The sequence below is a fragment of the Miscanthus floridulus genome, chromosome 9, assembly GCF_019320115.1.
Source record: "Miscanthus floridulus cultivar M001 chromosome 9, ASM1932011v1, whole genome shotgun sequence".
Classification (NCBI taxonomy): Eukaryota; Viridiplantae; Streptophyta; class Magnoliopsida; order Poales; family Poaceae; genus Miscanthus; species Miscanthus floridulus.
In genome coordinates, this window is record NC_089588.1 from 101,030,987 (window position 1) to 101,044,759 (window position 13,773).

Sequence of the window (13,773 nt, forward strand, 5' to 3'; positions counted from 1 at the left end):
AACCTTACTGCTCACTACTGCCCCCCTCTCCCATGTCCCATACTACAGGCTCCAGGAAACCATGGTGAGTTGTGGATCTTTTAATTTGGCTTAGCTTCTTTCGTGCTGGTTGGACATGCATAGAACGATCGATGTTTGCTTTCTAGTTCGATTGGATTTGTTTCTATCTTGCTTGTTCCATTTCGATTCGTTGCATTTTTTTTCTTCTGCTGCTCCACGTTTTCTTCTTCAATCAGTGGATGAAAGCTGCTTCTGCAACCTAATCTGCGCGAGTCTTTTCTGATCTCTAGATCCACATTCACATGTGCTTCGGGAATATCAGTAGTCAGTAGTGACTAGTGACCTTGGGAGCCATGGAGTTTGCGACAGGGGCACTGGGCACCCAGCTTCCTAAACTCGTCCAGCCGCTCCAGGATGAGTACAACCTGCAGAAGGGAGTCAAGAAGGACATCGAGTTCGTTACAAGAGAGCTGGAGAGTATGCATGCCGCCCTCCGCGATGTCGGAGGGGTGCCACAGGAGCAGCTCAAAGATGTAGTCAAGATCTGGGCTCGGGAGGTTAGGGAGCTCTCCTACGACATGGAGGACATAGTTGACACCTTCCTTGTGCGTGTTCAGGGCTCTGAGCCTCCCAGCAAAAGGAGCATCAAAAGATTCATCAAGAAGATGACAGGTACTATGAGCAAGGCCAGGACTTGACACGAGATTGGCCAAGAGATCAAGGACATCAAGGAGCGTGTCAAGGACGTGGCCGAGCGACGTGACAGGTCAGGGCCGGGACATCACAGACTTTGCATTTGAATTTCACCAAAATTTTCCCTTATTTGCCTCTTTGTTCTGGTTTTTTCATCTCTCTACACAGGTACAAGGTTGATCCTTTTACTTCTACCAAAACCTCAGTTGACCCTCGCATAACAGCTCTGTACACTAAAGCGGCTAGCCTTGTCGGCATTGATGAGCCAAGGGAAGAGCTGATCTCGAAGTTGACAAAGGAAGATTGTGGCATGTCGTCTGCTGAACAAAGGATAGTCTCTATTGTTGGCTTTGGAGGACTAGGCAAGACAACGCTTGCTAAAGCAGTTTATGACAAGCTTAAACCGCAATTCAATTGCATGGCTTTTGTATCAGTGTCTCGTCACAACCGGAGACCGGCTCTTTGCCGAGTGCCAAGTGGATTGCCGAGTGTTTTTTTTCCCGCACTCGGCAAATAAGCTTTTTTCGGCACTCGGCAAAGAGCTTCTTTGCCGAGTACGGAAAAAAACACTCGGCAAAAAAGCTCTTTGCCGAGTGTTTTTTTTTTTGACACTCGGCAAAGAACCTTCTTTGCCGAGTGTTTTTTTTTACACTTGGCAAAGAGCTTCTTTGCCAAGTGTTTTTTTTTATAATAGGTAAAGAAAATTTCAAAGCACATTTTGAAGCAGTAAATTAATTCAAATGAAAAAGTTTTCAACTACAAAGTTGTATAACTCATCAAGATGTACAATGTTTGTTTTGGTCTTTTCTTCATATGACAAAGTGAAAGTAAATTTGTTCACAAATCTAACATATCTCTCTTGTAGTTTATGAAACTACAAAAGAGATATATAAGATTTGTAAACAATGTTAGAACGACCATGTCGGATGAACAGATGATCAAACAACCAAAATAAACTTTGTAGATCTCGAAAAGTTATGAAACTTTGTAATTGGCAACTTTTTGATTTAAAATCATCTTGTCATGCAAAACTGTGTTTGAATTTCAAAATTTTAAAATTCGAACTTTTCAAACGACCTCGGATGGAAAAACAACTAAAATAAACTCTGTAGATCTTGAAAAGTTATGAAACATTGTAGTTGGCAACTTTTTGATTTGAAATCATCTTATCATGCAAAACTGCGTTTGAATTTCAAAATTTTGAAATTCAAATTTTATAAACGACCTCGGATGGAAAAACTTCCTAAACTAAAAGTATAGATCTCAAAAAGTTATGAAACTTTGTAGTTTACGACTTTTTTATTTGAATTCGTTTAGGGCCTCAAACAAGCAATTTACACTCGGTTTAGTATAATATGTGGGGAACCAAAACGGAATCTAGACATATGTGGCAGTGTGGTGCAGTGGTTAGAGGAGGGGACGCGCGAGGGAGAGGTCGCCAGTTCGAATCCCGCCGGCCTCGTTGCCGTGAATTTTACGCGAAAAATGCCGGAGATGGGCGGGCGCTGGCCAGTGGGGGCCTCCACCGATTAAAAAAAATTCTCATTTTTTTCGGGTTTTTTTCGGTTCCAACGCCTTTGCCTGCCATTTTTTGCCGAGTGGCCTTTGTCGAGTATAAATTGGGCTTTGCCGAGTGCCCCTGGCATTCAGCAAAGCCACTGAGTCCGGTGGTGCATGATGCTGACAATATAAAAGTTCTGAAGGACATTCTTTATGAGCTTGACAAGAAAGAGTACAAGGACATTCACAACACCGCATTGGGTCAACAACATCTCACTGATCTTGTCCATGAATTCCTCATAAATAAGAGGTATGTGCCATCTTGTGTGCAAGTTCAAGTCATCTCAGTATGAGTTCATCGGATGGGAACCCCTTAAGATTCTTTCACACACGTGTGTCAATGGTAGATTTGTATGTTAATGATAGGTTATAGTCGTGAATGAGTGTGGCATCTGCGCATGTGTATCTTCTTTCCGTGGTGAAAGTGCCAATCAATTTTTAACTTTCTCATATTCAAATTTTCATTTGAAATTATTACACAATTGTAGCACACATGAGCATCACTACCTTCATTTGTCTTCACCGTACTCTACCTATCAAAGATTTTATTGACCTTCAAGAGCATTACATCGAGTTGATAAAAAGGTCTCAAAAATCCCCTGACTTCTACATAGCACGATTCACGCAACCTAATAGAGAAAAAAAAAACTTATACTCTGAGGGCCTATATGAATCCACTAATATTAATAGTTAGATGCTAGTAGATGAAAGCCAGCTAATAACTTTGTATTAGCAGTCCTATTAGCTAACCTATTAGTTCAGACCCATTTAGATCCTCCATCAAATAGTTACTCACACTTATCTTGGGGTGCCAATTAATAACTTTTTATTAGAGTGGTCGTTCAATTTGAGCTTGCTATTTGTTGGATTGTTAGTTATACTGTTTTGAATCTCTAGCACTAATTTTTGGTGCTAACAGTTAGCACTAATGGATCTGAACATGCCCTAGTAGCTATCAATTTGAAGACTAGATTGCTTCTCATGTGGTCGGAAAAACATTAGTCTAACCACTTGTGCCAAATGATTCGAAGCAGCCATAACTAAGCGCTTTGAAGCCAGCATCTTGATTATAGTCTATGTATACAGCACGTGGATAACTAAGTACATACCTTTCAAAGAATAGATTTACACACTAGTGAAAATTTCCCAAAGAAAGCCAAGTTATTGCAAAAGCTGCTGCCATATCATCGTAGTACATACCATCCTAATGGGCTAGCTCATTCTTTGTTTTGTGGGCTGCTAACTGTATAACATTTGGTGTTAGGAGAGAAATGAGAAAAACATAAGAAAACGGTGAAATTTGACATATTTCTATAAAGTTTGCCAAGCAAATTCTTACTTATGTTTGCAAATTATTACTGACATATGCTTATATTGCAAATCATGTCTACCATGCTTTCCATGACGCTCTATTGCCGAATGCATACAGGTACCTCATTGTTATAGATGATATATGGGATACAGAACCATGGGAGATAATAAGATGCGCTCTGCCTGAGAATGGCCAAAAAACCCGAATAATCACAACTACCCGCATAATTGATGTTGCTGAGCATGTTGGCGGTTGCTATAAGATGAAACCTCTTACTCACCATAACTCAAAAATATTATTCTATGGAAGGATATTTGGTTCCGAAAGTGAATTGTCCTCAACAATTTTCTGTTGTATCTGAAAAAGTTTTGAAGAAATGTGGAGGTGTTCCATTAGCTATTGTTACCATATCTAGCTTGCTGGCTAACAAGTCAAGAAATGTTAATGAGTGGTGCGATGTGTGTGATGCAATTGGTACCGGAATAGGAAACAATCCCGGTATGGACGACATGAGAAAGATATTGCTGCTTAGCTATTATGATCTAACTCCTCAGTTGAAGACATGCTTACTATATCTAAGTCTATTTCCTGAAGATTATGAGATTGTAAAAAGCAGGTTGATTTTTAGGTGGATAGCAGAAGGATTTGTCCAACAAGGACATGGGATGAAAAGCTTATTTGAGATTGGACAGAGTTACTTTAACGAGCTTCTAAATAGAAGCCTCATCCAGCCAGGAGACATAGATGAGGAGGATTATGTGTCTCCTCTTAGTTGCCGGGTGCATGATATGGTGTTTGATCTCATTTGTTCCGTGTCAAGAGATGAAAGTTTTGCTACCACTGTATATGGCGACTCCAAGCAAATCACATCTTCAGAAAGCAAGGTTCGCAGGCTGTCTATCCATAGTACTAGTTGTCCTAAAATGAATACGTCAAAATTGAGGTCCCTTACTATAAAAAATCCTGCTATAATTAATTCAATGCCACCCCTTTCGTGCTATCATCTTTTGTGTGTACTGGATCTTCAATACTGCGATCTTAATGACCATCCAAGTCTAGATTTTGTTGGTAAATTATTTCACCTGAGGTATCTAAGTCTAGCAGATACTAGATATGCTGGCGAGGTCCCAAGAGAGATAGGGAAGCTACAGTTTTTGCAGACATTTATCTTACGTGGAACTGGCATAAAAGAAGTGCCATTGAGTATCTTCGAGCTGGGCCAATTAATGTGCTTTGTTGTTGGGGACAGTACAAGGCTGCCAACAAGTGGTTTGGGAAATCTGTCGTCTCTGAAGCATCTTCGAATGAATGTGGATTCTGTATATATTGCAGAAGAGCTGGGCCATCTGACGCATCTGAGGGTGCTATACGTTGTGCTCACAAAGGACAAGGAAGGCAGATGGGATGAAAGCATGTGCAGAGTTCTAGTGGGGTCCCTTGGCAAACTGCTCAAAATCCAAACTCTAGGAGTAGAAATCTCAAATGACGTGGCAGTTGATCTTGAAGGCTCAGTGGACTCCCTATCGAACCTATATCATCTTCTTATTTATGGAACCAGCCGGTTGCCAACATGGATCAATCCCGCATCGTTTCTCCTCCTTTCCCATCTACACATAATCGTGGCTCAAGTGCGAAGGGAGGACATCCAAGTCCTCGGCATGCTGCAGGTTCTTCGTGTTCTCGAATTGCATGTGGCTGGCACAAAACAAGTGTTTGAAAGGTTCATGATTAGCGCTGATGCCTTCCCATGTGTGACACGGTGTGAATTTTCTGGGTTTTCAATGGTGCCATCTATATTCCCACCTGGAGCTATGCCCAGGCTTCGACGTTTTGTGTTTCATATCCGACCAGAGGATTTCGGCGATACAGAATTTACTGATGACGACCTGACCTTAAGCCACCTCCCGTCTCTACAGACTGTTTGGGTTCACCTTGATGGAGAGGAGACAATCAGTGAAGAGATGGCAATGAAAGTAAAAGAGACGCTGAAGAACGAGGCACGTGCCAACCCCAACCATCGTGATATTCGTATCAGAATTGATGATGAGTGGATCCAGCTGTGCATGTACGTACTCCTCTTCCTTTCTCTGTTTCTTTAGCTGGTCCAATAACTTTTTTTAACCACCTCTTTGTGTAGCCTGTCTAATAATCTTCTGCATGCTGCCATGAGTACTATGGCATCGATGAATGCCTCTGATTCACCCAACTTACCATGACAAATATCCTTATTTACCCAACTATTTTATTCCAGTTTTATATGTCTCTAAGAATCCATTACATTTGTTATGCTTCTAGTTATCCTTTTTATTCACTTGTTACTAGCACAACTGGTGATTGCACGATCTAGTTGTGAACTCTGTTTCTTCTTTGCACAGTAAGACTCTGTCTGCTGCAGTATTCCGAAACCAATGTGGCTGTCCTCTCATAGAAATTCTGAGTTATTCGTAAATGATGCTAATCCTTTGTGGTGTACATGTACCAGGTAATTGTTGGATGTACATCGGCTATGGCCTCAGCCACTACCTACAACAAGTTCATCTGTGATATCTTCGCCAATGGCCCATTGCTTACTGTCTCCACTTCGTGTGTCCATTGCACTAGATTCAGCAACAACCCCAGTATTTCCACTGCTCGCGATCCAGCTTTACTCTGCGATCGACGTCAATGGCCATGCTTATTACACTCACATTGTTCTTGTGTATTCCATCAGGCTCTCTGAATCTCTGTAGACCCACTTGGCTTGCTCAAGGTTTCAGTTTACTATGCTCTTTAGACCTTTAGTATAACTTGATCATCCAGAGCTGCTGGCTTACTAGTTTTTATCGGGTCATCATGTACGTACAATTAAGTTTGTGCCATATACTTGTTTTGCACAATTATTGGAGGCACAATTATCATGTCATGTGCTGTCATCGTCGTTTTTATGCGTCTTGTATTTTCGGATGCAAAGCTTGTCTTGCTTTTACCACGTACAGCATGCCTCACACGTATTGCAGTTTGTTTGGTACCTTGTCTTGAGCTGACCCCGTAAGAAACATATTAATCTAACAGAGTGTTGACACGGTCCATATGCACATGATTTACATCTGCCACCATGGTCTGATTCTGAAGAGCCCAGAAGCCACTTGTGTGCAAAATGATTCTAGCCGCCGTGAAGAAACTTGAGCGCAATGCTGGTCCGATTAAGGAAAGATCAAGCCGATTTCAGAAACTTAATAGACCTTATAAGATCAGAATGCTGCACGGCACAAGTAAACAGAAGCACATGCTTGTCACGATACCTGCTCAAGACACCGGTGCTTCCAAGATGAGCGCTGGGCTAGTCAAGATGATTGGCTGGGCTAGAAGATGGAGAAGCGACTGGGCCACCAGAAACGACTAAGAGCACTGGCAGGCCCAATTTCTGTTTCGCAGGCCCAGAGTGGAGCAAGTAGTCTAGGCCCGAGCAACGGTAGTGCCCTAGATATAATTGTTGGGTAAAACGTACGGACTCTGTCCTATAAGGAAAGGAGAAGGAGAAATCCTAATTCTCCAAACTCTTTGGCCTTAGCAGCACTATATATAGGTGGGAGGTCTATGTTGTAATCATCAATATTCATCAGAGGAATAAAGAATAGTCTGCATATCTTTTGTATCTATGTGTTTTACTTTTATCTACTATGTTGATCGTGAGGGATAGAGAGGGAAATGTCCTACCTACTGACGACCTGTTTTACAACAATAATCTCCTTTCTCCAAACAAAGCAAGGCAGAGGAAGGAACTTGTAGGAGCCTGTTGGTGCTCGTTATCCAAGTTGGATTCGTGCATTCAATTTCGTAATTGCACCACCCAGCTGATTCGAGACCGTTTGCTTGTGCAGCGATCAACTTAATTAATTAATTATCCTTAGCTTCGTGCTCTGCTCCCTATCCAATTCCTCAGGAGCAAAACAAATCCCGGTTTCTGCCACAGGGCTGAACCTACAACTACCAGATACATTTTCAACTCTCAGACAATCGGACTTCACAACAGCTTGGTATTGCTATAATTTGGTATCCCAGTTGAAACGATTTACGTCCTTTTCAGCTTACATAATGCAGTGCTTCTTCCTTCCTTTTTTTAAGAAACATAAGCAACTTATGGTTCGGTCGACGACTTTCACCTTGGGCAAGTCTACACCTAATACGCACCAAAACAAGATGCTATAAAATTTGATGTGCCAAGTTAAAGTTGTGTATTGTTACCCATATGAATAGAAATTTGATTCAACAAGACGTTCTTCCCAACAAAAGTCCTCTTTGGAAATTAAAAGAACCACTGAAAATTAAAATTTTCCTATTGTATTTAAAAATGGCGTAACACTTATGAAAGATAATTTAGCAAAGAGGAACTGTCAAGGAAGTATCAAATGTTGTCTCTGTAGTTCTGATAAAACTATCAAACATTTATTCTTTGATTGTCATTTTGCTAGCTTTGTTTGGAATACTGTGCATATCACTTTTGGAATTCAACCACCTATTAGCTTTGCTAATCTGTTTGGTTCTTGGCTACATGGATTATGTCCAAAGCTCAAAAACCAAATTTTGCTAGGAGCGGCTGCACTTTGTTGGGCAATTTGGTTGAATAGAAATGATATGGTATTTAACAAGGCCAAATATAATACTTCTATGCAGGTAATTTTCAGAGCGACCTATTGGATATGACAATGGTCCATACTGCATAGGGAGGAGGAGTGACCTTTGTTCATGGAAGGCTGTAGAAGATGGGAGACTTTGCTCTTAACTATCTTTGCGAAATTTGGCTGGAGATTGAGGAACCGCATTGAGGCTTAGCTCTTTGATTTGTTTTTTGCGCTATTTTTCAGTTCTGAACTCTGCTCCTGTTTTCTGTTAGTGTGTGAGCCTTATTTTGTATCGGAAACCTTCAGCTGTGGATGGTAGAGCCTGGAACTTTGTTCCATTATCTAAAAAAATAATAATGCTGATAGCTAGTGCAACACTGACATTTTATTATCATGCTTTAAATAATGCTCTGTTAATGCTCACACAGGTTCTTAAATCACTATAAATAATTAGTGATATTTCACAAATTGTGCAGCAAAGTAATAAACGGCTGACAGACCAAAGTATTATCTCTCCCAAATGGCTTCAGCGTGTCAACCACTAGTACAACCACATTTTTTTTATGCGGCTGTTGATGGTTTGTAAAGGCGGCTGCCCTAGCAGTTTGTACAAATCAACGATTTGTAGCAGCGGTTGTTCAGCCATCTCTAGAAATCGATTCTTAAAGATGGGCCGAATCTCGACCGCATCAAGAAATCATTTTCTCAAATTTACAAACTGAATAAAAAATAATAAAAAAGTTGAACCCTGGAGAGGCCCAACACGCTAGCCCTACACAGTGGCAAGGCACACGAATCACAAGTTTTTTCACACAAAATACACACGCGTGCAGCGGGGATTAGACTCATGACCTCTAGCATCGCGCTTTACTTTCTTGATCATTACGCCTCGAAGTCACTTCTGACTATATACCTAATATATTCGTTTTGCATTTACTTTGGTAAATATTGTAATAATTATTTGAGACCCTAAATGAATTCAAATTATAAAATTTGTACTAGAAAATTTTAGATCTCTTCAAGTCTACGACTACAGCTTTGTTTTAGGTCATTTCTCCCTTTGAGGTCATTTAAAAAATTAAAAAATATATGAATTTCAAAATTGTTAATCTGAAAATAGAGTTTTTGGTCCTAAATGATATCAAATGAAAAGGTCATCAACAATAAAGTTCCATATCTCTTTGAGTACTACTACTTTGCTCTAGGTCATTTCTCCATTCGAGATACTTTGAAAAAATCAAAAAACTTATGAATTTTAAAATCATTAATCTTAAAAATACTAAAGATGACCCATGCATGAAATTCACCATTCAATCTTGCATTTCTAACTATATATATAGATAGAAATGCCAGGTGAAGGTAGCTAGAAAAGCCTGGTCAGGTCAGCAGGCTCCCAATTAGGGGTGGAAATGTTGATGTCTCAAAATTCAAATTGTCCAAATCCATAACTAGTAAACTTGTAATATAAATATCCATAATCATATTGGTTTCTAGTATGGATGCTGAATTGATGTATCCAAATCGGGTTTCTATTATTTTTCTCTATTTATTTGAGATCCCTAGGGTCATGATGTTAGGTATATTGGCACTCTGCATATATCTTAGCCTCTCAGGGAATTATCTTAACAATTGCTATTTTCTTAACAGTAATGATCGAACCTGTGAAGGAGCGTATATATAAAAAAAATCAGTTTGTGGCAATTAATTGCTCAAAGGAACAATAAATTACTATATGATGGTATGGAGTCCAATTTTAAACGAATCATAATACGGAGCATTTCTATGGTCCGTTGCCATCTCACGTACCCATATATTTTAATAAATGGAGGATTTTATTAATTTACAATCAATACATCGAGTTTATACAAAAAATGTGATCCTACTCTGGTCTCCTCCAAAAAAACCACATAGCCTAAACAAAAACATAAGCAAAGCCTAACTCGCTAATGATTATCAATCCTAACACTAGATCGCCACCGAAGTTCTCTCGAGAAAAACATCGTGACTGCTTGCGTCAAGTGTTGCGATGCTACCGCAACCAAAACCTTTGCAGAGAACTTCTAGAGGATAATCATGTGCAGAGCCAATGGATAACCGAATGTACCACCTACAACAGAGAATAAACATATTTTTTTCAAATACCAAATCATTTCTGCATAACCAAACGATCAACAAGTAGTTGCCGTCCCCCAGCAGAACGGAAGGTTTTAAATCCCTTCGAAAAACACGAAGCCAACTTCCGAACATGTGAGTTGGATCATCACAGTGTCCTAGAATGATATAGAGTTCGATTTCAAGATGTAATCAAGCACCTGACGTGTATCGTTGAATAAAAAAAAGATGATGTGACCATTAGATATACATTCTGTTGCAATGCACGATCACATTAGTTAGTTAATAATAAGTATTGTGTACACCAATTGATGGCTTGCCTTCGTGCTGATGCATATATATCAATTTTGGATGTGTAGAACCACCGTAGCATTTGGATTCAAATTTATCATGGATTTGATTTAGCGTGAGATGTTTAGAAAATATAGAAAGTCTTTTTCCCTTTTATTTGTCATTGTCACACAGAATGACAAATCCTTGTTAATAGCTGCTGGCAACCAAAATTGTCCATTTTATGAGGTTGTCAAATTGTGAAATGGATCTCACCATTGCGTTACTCTCATCAAGATGGTCAAAAAACATATATGAAACGTCCGAATTGGAGTCCGCATGGAGAAGTTAAGCCCTCGAAAAGATGCTCCAACGTCGGAAGGTTTGACACATGTCGGAAGTTCCTACAGTCGGAAGTTCCAACAGACATTGGAACTTTCAAGAAACCAAAAAAAACTATTTGGGTGCCTTGGGTCATTCCCACGTCGAAGGATCTGACAAATGTCGGAAGTTCCAACATTCGGAGATGTCAGAACTTCCGACAAATCTTAAAAACGACCTTGTTCAGATCCAGCATTTTGTATTCTGAACTGAACTGTTCTAGACTCGTGCGACGTTGAATGTTCACATACTTAAAACCAAAGTTGTAGTGGCCGACAAGATCTACATGTTTTCGGCTGACGAGTTTTTGATTCAATGTTATTTAGTGTGTCAAATATTTGTTTTAAATTCACATATTTTGTGATTAAAATTTATGAATTGTTCAAACATTCTCGAAATGCATACTAAATTCGTAGTGGTGAACAAGATTTAAAACTTTGTAGTTCAAACTTTTTTATTTGAGTTTATTTAGTAGTCAAAATGTTCAATACAAGGTTACGAAATATTTGTACAAAAAGATAGAATCCTATATGCACTGAGTGTGTGCTACAGTGGTAAGGAGGTGTTACTGCTGAGTAGGGATGAAAACGGTACGGATATTTTCCGACCGTATTCGAAACCGAATCCGTTTAGAGGGGTTGAGATCTATCCGTATCCGAGTCCGGATATCCAACATCCGATACCGTATCCATATCCAAATACTCAAATCGTATATTTATGATGTCGATATCCAATCGTATCCTATCCGACATAGTTGACACTATCCGTATTCGAATCCGAATTCGGACAGAAATATGAAAACAAATGTAATATCGGTGATATCCGTCCGTATCCGATCCGTTTTCATCCCTACTGCTGAGTTCATGGGTTTGAATCCGGCGATGGATTTAATTATTTGGTTTTTCGTGTATTTCTAGAAAAACAGATTTTTAGAGGCAGAAAATATTTACTGTACTAGTGCTGGGCATTGGTTAATCGCTTGGCACTTGGCTTTCCGAAATGATGATAAGTTCATCGACCTTTCACTTTCAGTAATAAGCAAATTATAAAGTAGTACCTCAACTTGCAAAGACTTGGTTGCCGTTATCATTATATTGTTAAAGGAAGAATAGGGATGATGACAGGGTTTCATCATTGTTAATGGAAATATAGGGAGATGACGGGGCTTCTTCGTGTGGAAGTTTCCTTGCACTGTGAAAGCGAGGTTAATTATATATTCTTGTAACGGAGGCTAACTGATGAGATGGCAAAATATTTATTTACTGCATTATTGGTGAGTTAATAAAAACATAGTTAGTACCAGGTTAGGTGAATGTGATGAACCGGCATCATAATTAATGGACACGTACGACTAATTCATCAAGCCTTGTGCTGCTCTATGTCTCCGATCCCCCTTCCCAGCAGGCCAGCAAATAGGCTATCCACCACCGCCACTACCGGAATCCTCAAATTTGCCGAGTGTTTTTATCTTTACTGAGTGTATTCCCTCGGGCACTCGGCAAACAAGATCTTTGCCGAGTGCTGAGCTAAAAACACTCAGCAAAAAAAAAACACTCGGCAAAAAGGTTGGTTTGCCGAGTGTCAAAAAAAAACACTCGGCAAAGAGAGGGTTTGCCGAGTGTCAAAAAATAACACTCGGCAAATAAATAAAATCTCTTTTCTAGAAAAGAAGGAGAAGAAAAAAATAAAAATAAAAAATTTGCCAAGTGCTCAGATCTAGAACACTCGGCAAAGAAATAAATCATTTTTCTAAAAAAGAAAGAGAAGAAAAAAATAAAAAAAACTTTGCCTAGTGCCCGATCTGGGGACACTCGGCAAACAAATAAAATATCTACATAACCGTCCGGCCCCCAGCGCCCCCTCCCCTTCTTCCTCCCGGGCATCCGGCCCCCAGCGCCCCCTCCCCTTCTTCCTCCCGGGCACCCGGCCCCAGCGCCCCTCCTCTCCCCTCCCCTCCCCTCCGTCCCTCTCCCGGGCCGCCGCCCCACCCCTCCTTCTCCCCTTCTTCCCTGGCGCCGCCCCTCCCCAGCCTTCTTCTTCCCCGGCTCCGCCCCTCCCCGGCCTTCTTCCCCGACGCCGCCCCTCCCTCTCCCGGATCCGGCCGGTGGAGGCCGGTGGCGGCCGGATCTGCGCTCTGGTGGTGGCGGGCGGCGTGCGGCGTGGCGGCGGGCTTCACCCCTCCCTGGCCTTCTTCTTCCCCGGCGCCGCCCCTCCCTCTCCCGGATCCAGCCCTCCCTCTCCCGGATCCGGCCGATGGAGGCCGGTGGCGGCCGGATCTGGGCTCTGGTGGTGGCGGGCGACAGGCAGCGTGCGGCATGGCGGCGGGCTTCGCCCCTCCCCGGCCTTCTTCTTCCCCGGCGCCGCCCCTCCCCAGCCTTCTTCTTCCCTGGCGCCGCCCCTCCCCGACCTTCTTCCCTGGTGTTGCCCCTCCCTCTCCCGGATCCGGCCCTCCCTCTACCGGATCCAGCCGGTGGCGGCCGGATCTGGGCTCTAGTAGTGGCGGGCGGCGCCCCTCCCCGGGCTTCTTCTTCCCCGGCGTCGCCCCTCCCTGGCCTTCTTCTTCCCCGGCGCTGCTACTGGCCATGCCCCTGGTCGGGCTGTGATGTTATCCGCGCAGCCCCCTTCCCCTCGCTGCTGTATGAGCACTGCAGTTCCAGATCGGGCATACATCCCGTGGGGAGCTCCTCCCTCGAATGGATCTGTGCATGTCTTTTTTAGGTGCTGCAAATCGTGTCTCTAGGGTTAGGTTTTGCTTTTGCTTTGCGATTCGTGGTTCCTGTTATTATAGTACATTTGAACTATTTAATTGTAATTTATGCAACCTCTGGGCTGTTTAATTGGGCG

The 13,773-nt window shown here is 41.7% G+C and overlaps 1 protein-coding gene and 1 pseudogene across 1 annotated transcript; one reads left to right on the forward strand and one right to left on the reverse strand.

The window, feature by feature from the left end:
* Nucleotides 1–353: 353 nt before the first annotated feature.
* Nucleotides 354–6,462, forward strand: LOC136482474 (disease resistance protein RGA5-like; annotated as a pseudogene).
* A 6,298-nt stretch (nt 6,463–12,760) lies between these two features.
* LOC136480412 (glycine-rich cell wall structural protein 2-like) lies at nt 12,761–13,513 on the reverse strand. Its single transcript, XM_066477962.1, has one exon. It carries the CDS (start codon nt 13,511–13,513, stop codon nt 12,761–12,763), a length of 753 nt encoding a protein of 250 aa, XP_066334059.1.
* Between the last annotated feature and the right edge of the window lie 260 nt (nt 13,514–13,773).

Coding starts and splice junctions, on each gene's coding strand:
- LOC136480412 (XM_066477962.1), bottom strand. CDS start 13,513: ATGGCCAGTAGCAGCGCCGGGGAAGAAGAAGGCCAGGGAGGGGCGACG.